Source organism: Anarrhichthys ocellatus, unplaced genomic scaffold (assembly GCF_004355925.1).
Source record: "Anarrhichthys ocellatus isolate YVR2014 unplaced genomic scaffold, GSC_Weel_1.0 scaffold26, whole genome shotgun sequence".
In the NCBI taxonomy this organism is placed as follows: domain Eukaryota; kingdom Metazoa; phylum Chordata; class Actinopteri; order Perciformes; family Anarhichadidae; genus Anarrhichthys; species Anarrhichthys ocellatus.
This window is the reverse complement of record NW_022280056.1, coordinates 671,383-686,493: the sequence shown is the minus strand read 5'-3', so window position 1 is coordinate 686,493 and position 15,111 is coordinate 671,383. Positions and strand designations below refer to the sequence as shown.

General features: G+C 40.7%; 1 protein-coding gene across 1 annotated transcript; it reads right to left on the bottom strand.

Annotated features, from left to right (window-relative positions):
• Positions 1 to 10,439: 10,439 nt before the first annotated feature.
• LOC116391580 (cell adhesion molecule 3-like) lies at positions 10,440 to 13,498 on the bottom strand. Its single transcript, XM_031862314.1, has 4 exons — positions 13,375 to 13,498; positions 13,195 to 13,288; positions 12,300 to 12,605; positions 10,440 to 12,220 (listed from the first exon to the last, which is right to left on the bottom strand). Exons 1-4 carry the CDS (start codon positions 13,384 to 13,386, stop codon positions 11,865 to 11,867), a joined length of 768 nt encoding a protein of 255 aa, XP_031718174.1. The 5' UTR covers positions 13,387 to 13,498; the 3' UTR covers positions 10,440 to 11,864.
• Between the last annotated feature and the right edge of the window lie 1,613 nt (positions 13,499 to 15,111).

Genomic DNA, 15,111 nt, shown 5'->3' with positions numbered 1-15,111 from the left:
AAGGAAAAATGGCACTTGATATTTATTTAAGTTACTCAGCAGTGTTTGATCAGCCATTAATAGTTAATAATAAAAAAATAGCTGGAGGACACAGGCATGTGTGTGTATTGTGTCTGTGTGTGTATTCAACAGGGTGTGTTGGAACGAGTGGCCCGTCATGTTTTAATAAGTGACGGGACAGTTCGCCCCGTCACACTGTGTTGGTCCAGTGCCGCTGACGTGTACTCGGGTGAGAAGGCCACCATGTCTGAACTTGGCATTTGAAGTTTGCACTGCATGCAGGAACCTAAGAACAAAAAGAGCTGGTAGTAATTGCTAATGTGGGCATGCAATGTATGGCGTAAATAAACACAGATGTACCGTAAACTGTTAAGGAGGCTGACCCTGAAACGCTGCGCCATGCTGTAAAGCCATTTGATCTTTACAGCTGAGCTAAGTGGGCAATTTAAGGACGGCACTCCAGTGGAGAGTATGATGAAGTCTGAACAGACTCGGGGTCTGCACACTTTGTTTGCCGATGGATTAAATGTGAGGTTGATTGCTTAAGAAAGCTATTAATCCCATTCAATGGCTGCGTAAAGAGCAGAATAGGAGTGTACAGTGTGTTCTTATTTAAAGAACAGAATTTTATTGTCCGCATGTCAAACTTATACTTTGTAGAAGTTCCTTCCATTAACTACAGGAGGGTTTCAGCCGAAATAAGCTCAACTTTGATGGACTGTTTCACTGTTTTTGGGGGGTGAACAGTGACGGTAACATCACCTGACATCAATTTATCACTGAGGTCTGATTCTGCAGACTGTTCCTCAGACCCAGCGTGACACATCCATAATGGCCTCGACGAGGGAGCGATCTAACCGCACATTTCTGGATGGATTCTTCCCCGTGGAGACATTTGAGTTACTTTTTAAAAGGCCAGAACTACCGCGGATTTACCAGGGATTGACTTTGGCAGGTTTTAACCGGGCGTGGATACAGATTGGGAAAGGGACAGCTTGATATTGCTTTGTCTTGGCTTTAGCTTTTGCCAGTGTTTGTCCAGAAAGAAGTCTGTGCAAATGCTGAAAAGTGGGGATAATAAATCCAGAGATTTTCTATTCGTCTTAACTCGCTCTCATATTTTTCTTATAGAACATATCCTGTAAATTCCAGACCTCTTATGTGCATGTCAACAAGTACAGAAGACAAGAGCCCACTAACACCGGCCCACTCATTTCTCTTGATCCATTCTCTTCGTTCAGTGGCTTAGTGACTTTGAGAGCGCACATGCAGGTGGCTCTAATGAGTGTGTGTTCAAACCTCCTCCCTCTCAAGTTTGGCGACAGGTTTTCTGATATTGTCCTTTGGCTCTGGAACATCATGTCCTGGATAAGAGAGATGTGTGTGTGGTGGGGGCAGGAGCAACAGCATGTCGCTGGCAGTGTTGTTTTGAGTTAAAAGGCTCTGTGTGTGTGTGTGTGTGTGTGGTTTTTTTCTAAATTAAGATATTAACCTTTAAGGCACACACACCAGTCATTTAACACAGTTATCGAATGTTTTGGGCCTGAATCCTCATTTCTATTTCAACATAGAGTCTCCTCTTTCATTTCTCAGGGTCAACATGTATGTGACAAGACAACTCTGGCAGCTTCTCTTCTTTAATAATGATTGAAGGGGAGTCGTTGCTTGCATCAGGGGTCTGCAGCGCTCACTGGCCATTACAGAAGCCCAGGGCGGTGGGAGACACACGTTCAAACGCATATTTAACCAGAACATCCCACGATGAAGCTAAAAACCTCTCAGACTGGATGTTCGAGGACTTTGTTATGCAAACTGTGGCCTTGAGGTGGGGAGGACAGCCGCGTAAGAGGGGAGAAAAGCAGCAGGTACTTATTTTGGGTTTGAGTGAAATATCAGGTAGCAGTATCCTTTTTCATTTGTTGCTTTCCATTCCCAATACATGTAATAGTTAAGTCATTTAAAGCTTCATTTGGAGCTGAATGTCATGTTTTTGATGCATGTACAGCTTGGACACTTGAAATTACCAAGTGTGTTTGGCACACCCCCAACACACTGGACAGGGCCCCGCATTTGACTGCAATGTGCGCCATGGTGCCAGGTTCCCAAAAATAAAGCCGTAAGAGAACGTCCCCCACACTCAAATGCCATTCCCGACGTTATGTGCCCCGCTGTGCTCATTACTGTGAGGTGAAGAGTTCCCAAGCCTGTTTCCAGTTGTTGTCCAAAGCGTCAGGGAGCAGTGCATCGAGACCCAGACACATTTATATGGATTTCTCAAAATGTAAGTTTTATTTTCAGAACATCACATCAGGGTGAGTCCAAGATGAAAATGTACTATTATATTTATAGACTGCATCGATTTCTTTCTATTTTTAATAGGATACATTCGTTGGAGTGTGAAACCAGAGCTGTTGCTGCTCTTATTTTTCTTCTGTCCCAATTTTACATTTTAAACTGTTACACAACATTTTCCACACAGACTTTTACACAGAAACCTTTTGCCCTCTGGTTATTCATATTACCAGTAGTGCTGCTTTAGTATCGTGTGCTCTCTGCAGGCGGCTGCAGTAATGCGTGTCGTGGTGAATCTTGTTAGTGGAGCGTCACTGCCTTCCCGCTTCCAACTAACACTTTGACAGATTAGGATGTAACAAAACAAGGTGAACTCCTCTTCACGTTTAATAATGATGGGTAATCAACAGCTAAACCCTCTCCCCCTTTGTCACGTTGTCATTAAAAAAAAATGCTACTTTGATTCACACATTTAATAAAGCAGGCTTCTCACCCCGTGGATTTTATTGACTGTTGCTAGCAGATTTGGCTGTAGCCCTGCTGTCACTAGCTAGCTAGCTAGCGGGAGCTAAAGCTTGGTTGACAACGGGGTCACCAGCTGACTTTTTAATGCTTCCAGATGATTTGTTTTAAAACAAGAACCTTGTAAAAGGAACATGAAATGTGCATACGAGGCTAAAGCTAACGCTTTATGTCCAACGCAGAGATTCTGCATCTTTACCAGCTGATGATCACAATTTAAAAGCTTATAGAAAAGGATACTTGGACGAGGATCACAGAGGTTAGATTTAAGCTTTAATATTCGTACTTTCAAACATCTTTCACTTTTACAAAAGAAAAGGATTCGAGTGCAAAGATTAATGGCAAACGTAACTAAAGCTGCTGGTACGTAAACTTCCCCAACCAAATAAAAAGCAGAACAAACTCCGATATATCCGATAGCCTCTTGGCTCTTGAACACTGGGTGTTCCGGTTCTAATCAGATCTGTTTCTAATGTTACCTGCTGTAATGTCACACAGTAACACAGTCAAGTAGCCTCTGTCACTTTAGATAGTAAGCTAGCTAGCCTGGAATGCTAACATGTTACGGTAGAGCAAAAGAACACACAGTTTAATCCCTTCCATATAAACTGTCGCTCTTGCATTTTTGGTTTTGGGAATGTGATTAAAAGATACGTCACCATCCAAACTATATAACGATACGGTTGCTAAGTAATGATCGGAGCATCGCTGTAGGAGAAAGGGTTTAGCAAACCTTTGTGAAAATGACTTTATGAATCCTTGAATCACATTTGGACCCCCGGTGTGTGATACTAAGGCAGCTGCACGGCATACCAAGTAGTTCTCTCTCTGCCTTTTGATTAGCCCCACCAGTCAAACAATAATGTCACATTTAATTATTATGATCACGTTTAATGGAATTAACACTTTAATATTCTCGGTACACCAGATTGAAATTAAATTATGTTCAGAAGCTATAAAATGTAGTCTTGCATGTAATGAAAGCAAGTTGGTTGAATCCTCGTATTTAACTTTTCTTTTTCAGTTTCATCTCATGAAACACCATGACCAGCGTATGCAAAATAAATCAGCATAGAATTAGCATAAAATAAGCTGCGAGGAGGAAAGCTGGAGGTGGTGGAGATCGACCTTCCCCTGCTAGTTTGTTGTGTTGTTGAACATTTTTAATTAAAGTCCTGTTACAACATTTAGTTTAAATGGTAAAGTGTTTTTGTGCAGCATTATTTCATTGTTATTTTGTGTATAATGTGTGAGAGAGGATTCAGTCAGTGTACCCGCCAAATGATCCTTAAATCTGTGTTGATTCCCTTCCGATCCTTTCACAGAAAGTGAGCTCATACATATTGTACACCTACGCTACAAAAATATTGTAAAAAGATTCAGACAGAATCCAGTTCGGTTTCTTATACATCTGCATGTATGACATTACTCTACAGTTCCACATCAGCTAGTTCATCATGACATTGCCATTGCCACTCTCCGGGTCACGGGTCACGTGGTGCTGCAGCCCGGGGCCGGCGGTAACAATATAGAAATAGATAAATATGTATAAGCTGTATCCATTTGACCGACCCACAGACACAGCAGCCCACCGGTGACCGCATTTGACTTGGTTTGCCTGATGGCATGTACACGCCAGAAATAATTAACGTTTTTAAACACACCTGCAAGCGATTCACACCACTCATCCCGTAGTTTATTCTTCTCTTGTCTGCCCCTGACTCCTGTTGCCTTTTTAGTGCCGTTCTCTGTTGATCTCTGTGAACCAGGATCTAAACAGACAGGAGTGCTGGTGCAGGGATTGGTACATCGTGCTGCAGATCAACCGATGTCATTCAGTCACAGCAAACATCTCGTTGGACAAATCTATTGTGGTCACACAGAAGTAGAAGAGCCGTCAGCTTGACTGATCAATGAGACTGTTGAGAATAAATACACTTTTTGTTGAATGGAAAACATGGAGATAACCAATGGCAGCTTTGTGAATTATTTAGTCATGAACAACTTCTGCAACATGCTACCTGAGGTAATAAACCACACAGGGACCTACTGAGAATGACTTCAAAGATGTCCGTTTGTTTTCCAGCACATTCTGCCCTCTGCAAGATAAACATATTCTCTCATCTACTGTTTTGAAGTCCTTTGGTTTGTGCCTCTCAACCCTTCCTCAAGGTTAACTCGTTCTCCAAGCACAGCTGCAGTCAGGCAACAACCGAGGTTACATTAGCACCAGCTCGACCGACATGGAGGAAGCCACTGACAAGACTCTTTCTTTTATTGTACAATGTTTTGAAACAAGAACTTGAGACAACTTATTTAAGTTTTATTTGATATAGTGCTCCTAACTTGCCTCTCAAGCTACCAGATTTAGCCATTTAGAACCTGTTAACTATACGAGACACAACACCACCGTCTATTCTAAAACAATACTGTGTAGCTGCTGTACTTTAAATGAACACAATACACAAACATCTCATTTTATTTATTTAGCTTGAACATCTCACAAAATGACTGCTGTTTTATTATTTAAAAATATGTCCACCTCTTTTCCCCACAGCCAAAATGGGAATTCATTTAAACTTTAAAAAGTGCACACACTGAACACAGAGGTCTCCATTGTTAGTACACAGAGCTGATTCTGTTGAATCAGCAATGACATCCTCCTCCTCAGCAGTCAATGAGTTCAACTGTGACCTTTCGCCTGATTTCCCAGTGTAGGTCCTAATGTTACTGGGCTGTCAGCTGCAGACTGCAAACACACACACACACACACACACACACAGACACTCCATCTCTAACTTGACATACACACAAACACTGCACTCTGCCTCTGAGGCGGAAGTGTAAAAACTCTTGAGTGTCATGAAGCTCATCAAGAAGGCGCAGCTGGTTGGTTTCTGTTTGACTGTGTAACGCAGCGAGATAATGGGTAGTAATGTGATCAGCCACGTCTACCGACAGGACGACCGTAGACTCCAGCGGAGCCAGCACACCTGGCTTCCCTCTGATAGTGTTACTCTGGGTGAACCAGTAGTTTCATCTTTATTCAGAGAATGAGTCCAAAAAAACGGGTGAGTGCCGTTTGGCAGTAGTTGATGTTTGAATAAAATGCATCGTTATAAGGACGACAAAAGTGTTGTTTAAAGAGGCCCATGTGGGTCTATTATAGTCCTGCTTAACAAGCAGACGAACTTCATTAGATGTAAATAACCTTGTCTATTTTTTAATGCACCTGTCATGATGTTCCCGTGAAGCTAATTATTTTATTTAACATTGTGAACAACATTGACATCCAGCAGGTCATGAGCATCTTAACACGGTTCCACTGCGTAAAAAAGTTAGTCAATCAAATTAAATATGAAAAGCAAATTAATTAAATTAAATATAAAAAACAACGTAGTTAGACGTGATAAATAAACAATTAAACAAGTCGATATACAGAAGGTTAAACGGGGTTTAGGATTAATGTATCTGTGTACAAAATGAATTCAACTAGAATAATATTAAAGTTTGGGAAGGACTTAGAATATCTCTTCTTGTTGTACACAAACGTCTCCACATCTCTCCAAAGCGCAGAGGAGTCCGTGAGGACGTCTGATTAAATGTTGCTCTTGAAAAGCATTTGATCCCCGATGTGTTTTTATTGTGCTTTGCATCCTTGAAGGTGACGTTCCATCTCAGTAGACCTTGAGATGAAATGAAGACTACGTTCATTTTCACGGACGTAGAATTGTTTGTTTGGTTCCTCATTAGCTGTTACCATGGCAACATGGCCCACGCTTCCTTCGGGTCTGAACCAAAAATATAAACGTATACTACATACGGCAAACGGCATATGTTTGCACTTCCACTGCATACAGTTAGACATATTATACACATTACACCCAACATAATACAAATACATCAAAGTCAGAGGTGTGAAAGAGAACAATCGGCACTGAAACATGAAAAAAATCTCATGAATTATGAACAATACTGCAAAGAAAGTTAGAAAAATATTAAACATGTTTTGAAATGTATTCCTTTACACATGTATAGTTTTTAAACTGTCCAATTGTGCCTTATTAGAGACATACATTGGAAATGTAGCAAAGTAATGGATTTATTGTTCTGTATCATCACTGCATGAGTTGTAGACAATTATTCTAATTCAGTTTAATCCAGCTGATTAACTATTGGACGACGTCTTCCTGATTACTTTTGCCACGTCTTCCACATGGCTGCAGACCTCATGAGTGTTTACAGGAAGTGTTGTGGAAGCACTGCATGAGGTGATAGCGCTCAGTATCCACGGATGGAAGAATGCCGAGGATCAGAGCGGAGAGGAGCAGCCTGAACAACCGCAGTTACATAAAATAATTGGAAGGTGACGTAACCTTTATTTTATGTAACTGTGGTTGTAAGTATTCATTAAGTTCAATATTAGCAACAGATGTAGTTCTTACGTTGTGGAACACGTTTATTCATCACCGCTAAAAAATACTGCAAATGTCGAGAGGTTTTATTTTTTACATGTAAAAAATAGGAGAACATAGCATGCAGCTGATTGACTGTCAGTGACAGACATCTGCACAAAGATACAGAACAAAGATACAGATCATTCATCTGCGGATCTTGCTGCTGTTGGGGAAAATACTAATTTTTATAGTCATGTTTTACATTTCCAATGTAAAACATGACTATCTTTACAGACGTGTGTCCGTCTGTAAAGGTACGTCACTGCTTTTTTCACTCCACTTCGTGATGCATGACTTAATTGGTCTGTTAAAGGTTGGAAGAAGAAGAAATTACAACTTTCCTGGAACTTCGTTTATAGATGGGTAACCGCTCCACTTAAGGATGTGGAGAAGTGCGTTATTCCGAGAAAGCATTTCCACTCATGATGAAAAGGGTAAGGAGTAGCTGCTGTGAACTCAGGTCTGTGTATATATTATACTGTATATATACACAATGTTGAAAGAATATCTGGCCAACAGAACAAAAGATGTGGGAGGCGAAAGCTGAATAATATGTTGCACATCAGTACAGATGTGGTCTTTAACGACAAAGCAGCTTCTGAGGATCGGAGAGGTTTGTGATGATGAGTCCTCTCTCTTTGTGGAATGACTCTCACCACAAATATATATTGTGTGCACGTTGTACTCTTTCTTATTTATTTTGTTCTCCTCATTCGTACGGGACATGGTCTGCTACATGATTCTAGATAACACCCAGGATTTACGTCATTTTGTGTTTGTCAAGTTCTGCATGGATGCCTTTAAACAGGAGGCCTTTCACTTGTCACGCGGAAGGAAACCGGCCAGGTATTTGTGTTGTATATCTTTCACAGTTTGCATTGTTCAGCTGAACTCTGTTTCCTCTTCAGAGAGTCAACGTGAACAGACGGATCACACAAGTCTTGTCCCAGAGAAGGCTTTTCTTTTCATTCTTTTCCAAGGATTTTTCAGAGCCTGATGAAATCTGTAAATATACGTGTTAACACACTCTTACACACTGCACTCGCTGTCCATAATAGCAGAGAACATCCCAATTGAGTGACGGGTTATGAGGAGACAGTGGTCCCTAATTATAGTGATCCAACAGGTGAGCAATAATCCACTTCTTACCTTCAAGACTGCTATGATGCATGAGTAACACCTCTGACACATCCACCTAACGAGAGAACACATGCCTCAAAGCCCACTGCTCACCGCTTCACAACGGTTCGTGGAAACAAAGCACACCGTGTTCACATTGAACGTGCCCCGTCTTCCACTTCACTCGTCTGCTCTGCACGGCCTTTCCTCGTCCACCTCCTCACCTGCAATCACCCAGCTGCTCCCCATTCCCTCTCATGAGACCCTGCTGTTGTACTCCAGCCCAGGTTCCTTTGTTCTCTGTCATGTTTCAATGCAGCTATACCTGTCTGCCTGTTACCCGCCTGCCAGACCTGCTGCCATTGTAAGCTTTTCTATGTAAATCATTGAACTGCACCAGTCTGCCTGATGAGTGATTTCCTGCTAACATTGTATTATCATTCTTCCATTGGCTCCTGCCGCTCTCCTGACTGTGACACATCTACTCTTAAGAGCATGTGTCATGAAATAAGAATCAAACAAAAGACATCAGTGATGTCAGCGATTAGCTGAATTACTTCTGAGATGAACGCTTCCCTATAGTCCCACAAAGTGCTGTTTGAACCCACAAACCCTTTATTTGTACTAACTACAAATAAAGTGAATGCAACCGGCCCTCAGATAAGAGTTTGACCTCTTACTTGATGGGGAATCGGATTGCTCCTCGAACCGGAGTGCCCTTCAAAGCCAAGCATATCTGATTGCTGGGCTCCAATTTTCTGCACCAAAAGAAGAAAACCAGCAAATTTGAGACAAAGCCGACATATTGTCTTTATGAAAAGCTTCAGCAGCTCAGGTTCACCATGGCAACAGTGTTTTAGTCTCAACTCAACGCTGTTGTCTTTGCAGACACAAAGGTTGAGGTCCAGCTTAGCCTGCAAACATCTGGATTAGATCTGATTTGACAGATGTTCATTTCTTCTGTACGATAATATATACATTGTGTGCTTACGTTTGTGGTTCGTAGTGTTTACACACGGCTCTTGTAGGATTATTTAACAGCATATTTGTAATATTGCTGACACAACACAAGATAAACAACGTTCCTCACTTGAAAAAAAGACAAGCAGTTATTCGCATATAAAGATCATTGATTTTAACATAACAGTGGGTGAATATTTGTTGTTCCCATTATGAAACACCAACCACTGTTTTCTACAATACGTTCTCTTCACAGCAGCGTGTGAATACAACCATCAACATTCATGAGATGCACATATTCAGTTTCCCGCACAGAGATAGATGAGAAGATTGATACCACCGTGTGTCAATCTGCAAACTGAATATGCAAACAGTATATCCCAAAATGTCAAAGTATTCCTTTAAGCCTTGATAATGATGCTCATACTAATTTCCACATGTAGACTTATATAGTGTGTAGTATTGTAATATTCTGTTGATATTAATCCTGAATGATTATAGGTTATGGATTGTGTTCCCTGAGTGTACTGAATAAAACACGACTGATCTGCAATTAATCCAATGTTGTTGTTGTTGTTCTACTGGAGCAAACACGTCAGTGTCTCGTCTGTGTTCTGTCCTCAGTAACTCATCTGCAGTGTGTATCTGCTCTCCACAGGGTCTCCTGAGGTCATGTTATCTTAACGGCCTCTCCCGCTCCAGTAGCTTGGTTTACCAACTCAAAGCCTCCGGTGACGGCCGTCTTTTGTCTTTGACTCTGCGGAGCAGCAGAAGGTTGGAGAGGAGCATTTGCTTCTATTTCACTGATGTATCATTTCTTCACTTTGAGCCTTGAAGTTCATTTTTAAGTTTCTCTTCGTGGCTTTGCTCCTGTTTATGTAACGGTGCCTACTGTGATGAAAACAACACATGAGGGAAAGTAATTGTGCAACACAATACCTGCACATGTCCTCGCTTGCACTCTTGGTTACATATGTTTATATTTATGGCAATCTTATCTGAGTGGCTCATAGTTGGCTCATGTAAATCCGACTAGACGGTTGCAGAATTAAGGATGTTTTGTCACTAATGCAAGAGACTCCATCGGGTCTTTTGAGTTTATTTCAGTTTCACAAAAGAAGAAATGCATACAAATACAAACGCAAAGAAAAGTTGTCTTTCCACTATGCACCCGAGCAAAACCTGTTTGTCATTTGAATGTTGCGTCTCAGAGCAAATTGTCAACAAACTCAAACTGAAATACAAAAGCATATTCAACAGGCTGCGAAACACAAAATGGTTCAAGAAAGAACACCAAACTAAAACACAACCAAATACTGTTGTATGAGGCCACCACCTACACAGATGTCTAAACTCGCATAACTTTCCACAGACATAGTCACACCACAGATGAGCAAACACATTCGGTTGGAACAGAAACTTTATCTTTGAGGAACACCAGATACAAATCCTAAAAAAGAGAGGATGTACGATATGAACGAGTTGCTTTTTCTGTCTGTAGCCGGGTTTTAAATGACATATTCTCACAAAACTTACCTCGATGAAATTCATTATATTTGACACTTTTTTGTAGCATAACTACAAAACAGATTTAAAAAGCTTTTACAATAAACAAGAGGTGCGTAAAGGCAGTAAATCAGCGCTCCTTATCTTTCCTACATGGGAGGACTGCCTCCTTCTGGCCATCAGCATGAAGTGAAGGTTTGATGAAGTCATTTCCTACAACTACCAGTAAAACAAAACACATTATGGCATTTCAAAACACAAATGCTGTTTCTGCAAAGGTTGGAGTCTCTTTTTTAGGATAACTGCACATTGTTTCATCAGTCAAAGTCCTCTCAGAGTCCACAGTCATTAGTTCTGAGTGCCAACAGTGAATCAGTAAGCTTAGAAAAGCAAACTCCCCCTAATCAGGCAGGAGGGGAAGTCAAAATACGCTTTTAGATTTGTACTCAAAACAATCATTAAATCAGCTGACTTCCTCATCTCCAGTTAAAGATTTACAAACTTACTTAAACATACTTATAGTGTCACCATAACACATTATAAAGCATTGTATAATGTGTTATAGGGTATCATGATTACTGACATTGTGTATTAAAATTCCCATAGTTGTAAAAAAATATCCTTAAAATGTTCTATAATGTGTTGTCGTTATAGTTATAAAGTATTATGAACATGAATGAGTTCAATTATACGATGCTGTAAGCTGATTATAACGCATTATAAGTATGTTGATATTTTATTATAGACATGGGAGTCATAAAAAGTGTTGCTTCAGGTCTCATCTTTCCAGAGAAGAGAGTTGCCCGTCGGCTCTCAATTGCAAGTTATTAGATCACATGTTGAAAACAATGATGTGCCCACTCAGCGGCAGCACTCAGCAACAATTGCAAACAAAACTACAGAAGTCGAATAGACCGTCACCTAACCCTTTTTAATGCCTCAATCTTTGCCTCCTCTCATTTCTGTTTTTTGCTTTTCTATCAACAACTGAAACACTGTTTCTTCTCTTCATATCATAAATGTCATGATCCCCGCCATTATACAGATCCACTGCAGTTTGACCGTGCATCCTGATGACCTGATCTGTTTCTCAACCAAAGGTATTAGTTGACTAGAGAGCCGCTTCCTGGCAGAGGGTATCCACAGTGAGCATTCGTACGGCTGATTCAGGTTTCCTTTCTGTACACGAATTGTACTCGAGACATTGAACCGTCCATGAGGGTCCTTCTCTGCCTGTGTGCTGGCTGAGAGCGTGAAGTTACCATCTCCCTGGAACCAGTGGACGGTGCCGATGGGGTAAACTCCATTGAACCAGCACTCAGCATGAGACCCATTGATGGAGGAGCCACAACTTCCAATGCAGTCTGTAATGATCAGGGACTTTTAGATGAAAAGAAGACAGCGAGAACAACATGTTTAAAAAAAGAAAAAGTTGTCGCTCACCTTGTACTGTAACATGAGTTGTGTTGGACTTTGCTCCGCTGGTGGAATGTAGTTTACAGATGTATTTCCCCTGGTCGACCGGCATCACGTTGAGCAGAGACAGAGTGAGTCTGTGGGGCTGGGCCGTGCTTTCACACAGAACCTCAGATGATCCGTTGTCTCCATATTGACACACACTTTTATTCTTAGCCAGCCAGGAAAATGATTTAATGTTGCCTGATGAGGTGGCATCACATGTCAGTGTCACATTTTCTCCACACTGCGCAACCACCTGGGAAATGGTCTCCAGCGTCACACCTTGACTGGCTGAATTATCAGAGAAAGGGATGATTAAAAAAACACTGTCTGAAAACATTGAGGGTCAAATTATGATAATTACTTTGTGAAAGTAGTCTTTAGTCTTTAGTTACCTTTCATTTAGATTTGGGGCAGCTGTAAGTATACAGCTGGGTTAAACAGTTTTATGACTATCTTAAGGAATAGTGAGGCATTTTGGGAAATACACATAATCACTTTATGGCCAAAAGCAAGATAAGAAGATTGATACCACTCTCAGTTCTGAATGATGAATATGTAGACAGCCAGCAGCCAGTTAGCTTAGCTTAGCACAACAACTGGAAACAGGGGGAAACAGCTAGCCTGGTTCTGTCCAGATGTAACAAAAACAATCCACCTACCAGCACCTCTAAACCTCACTTTGTTTAATCTGTTCTAAACCCAAAGAGCGACTATAGAGAGGGTTATATGTTGGACTATTAACTATAGAGAGGGTTATATGTTGGACTATTAACTATAGAGAGGGTTATATGTTGGACTATTATCAGGAAGAACCACGCTAGCTGTTCTGTACTGTTTTGATAAACGTGTCTTTTCATGCACAAAACAAAAGCCTCACCAGCAATGTTGACTGCTGAAGTCAACCAGAGGATGGAAACCCAGCCAAAAACATGCCGACTCATCACATCAGAGGAGAAACTCATCTCTTTCATCTGCATTTGAAATCAATATCACATTAGATGAAGCAAATACAAGCTAAACACAGGCAAGAGATTGTACTAACGGGCTGTGTACTCACCATGCAGAGCATCTGCTGTGTGGAAGAAGGCTCACTGAGTCCACTTTAAGGTAAACACTAAGTCATGTGCTGTCAGCTCCTAACGTGAGCAGACATGCTCTGGAATGAATGAGTGATGAGGAACAAGAGTGAAAGTGAAACGTTCCTGCCTGCTGAAAAAAAACAACCTCTTTAAAATAAACTATATGGTGATACTCACAGTCCACCAGATTGGCTCTACTTTCCTGATTTATGAATATAGACTTTTGACTTTAATATTTGTAGCCCTAAAAGGTAGAACATTTATTCTAGCAAATATGTATTATTATGAAACATTTGTCAATTTGAGATGTTTAATACTTGATCTAACCAGTTTTCTTCCCCTTTACTCCAGAGAGAAGTCACATATATATGCATCATGCAAACAATTCTGTGTTCCTTAAGATCAAAGGTCAGGAGGCTGTGTGAAGATATTTCAGAGGTTTTCTATCAGTGTTGCAGTTTGCGTCAGAATTTTGTCCAAGAATAAGTCGTGCTGAGGACTGACCTTTCTGCAAGCAGCTGAATTTTGTTGAGCTGTGAAAGCTCGGCCTGGAAAGTTTTTGTAATACCCAAAGAACAAACCATGTCGGCTGTAATTAAATAAATAAAAGACAAGAATAACAGGCTCATTTCCAAACTCCTGCTGCTACATGTGCTGCATGGTTTTGTGTGTCCTGCTGAAAGCAAATCGGTATTTTAGCCGTAAATAATTTCAAGTCTCTTATAGTACATCAAAGCAAGAATTGCAATCAAGATGTATTGGATTCCACATTACTGTCACCCTCTACGTTTTAAAACCTCCAGCCACATTCTCAAGTTTTACAACAAACACTGAAAAAGAGCTTTAGTGTGTGTGGAGAAGGTGGGGGCTGCAGCAAAGATCAAAACAAGCAAACTGATTCTATCATCTAAAAACTGGTGGCAAACAAAGTAGAAAAGATATCTGTCCAGACATCCCCAAATACCTCAGTGATCCTGCATGAGGGCAGGCATGAAATGACAAGTTACTCTCTCTCAAAATGTAAAAGCTGCATCGACTTCTATTAGTGAGGATCCTTTGTTTCAATCACGTTTATATTTACAGAACGAACGCCCTATTTAATGGTATTAAAATGTGTTCTTGTTATCTTAAATTATGCCCACATTAGGATCTGGCGCAATATGCAAATTAGTTTTGCAGAGGAGACAAGGTTTTTCCTGACGTATCCAGAGGAGAACGCAACGTCTGTCTGGGAGAAGAGAGAGAAAACTGATCAGCTCTGAACCTCCAGGAACACTTTTCTTTGATGTGTCAGGATCGTATCTGTACAAAGGAACTGATGAGCACTATTTTAGTCTGCAAAATGATTGAAAAAAAACATCTGAAACTGGTTTGTATTGCAGCGCAGGTGAAAACAAGTTTAAAGGGCTTTGCATGTACTTGAGTTCGTTTAAATGTAGAGATTTACTTCACAATACCTTCAAACTTGATTATGATATTGTATAAATCCTATTAAGACACTGTTTGCAGCAGAGCTTAATTGAATCCTCTTTTAACATTTCCTCATTTTATCTTTGAGAATATTCCCCATAAACGCATTTTAAAGAGTTATATAAGTAAAATGAGCCTCCAGCTTCTCATCACTTGCCACGCTGCTTCTTGACAATAACCTGCCAACAGAGCTGTACTGCAGGGAGGTACTGCGATTGCTGCCAATGCTGGAAAAGCGTATCCTC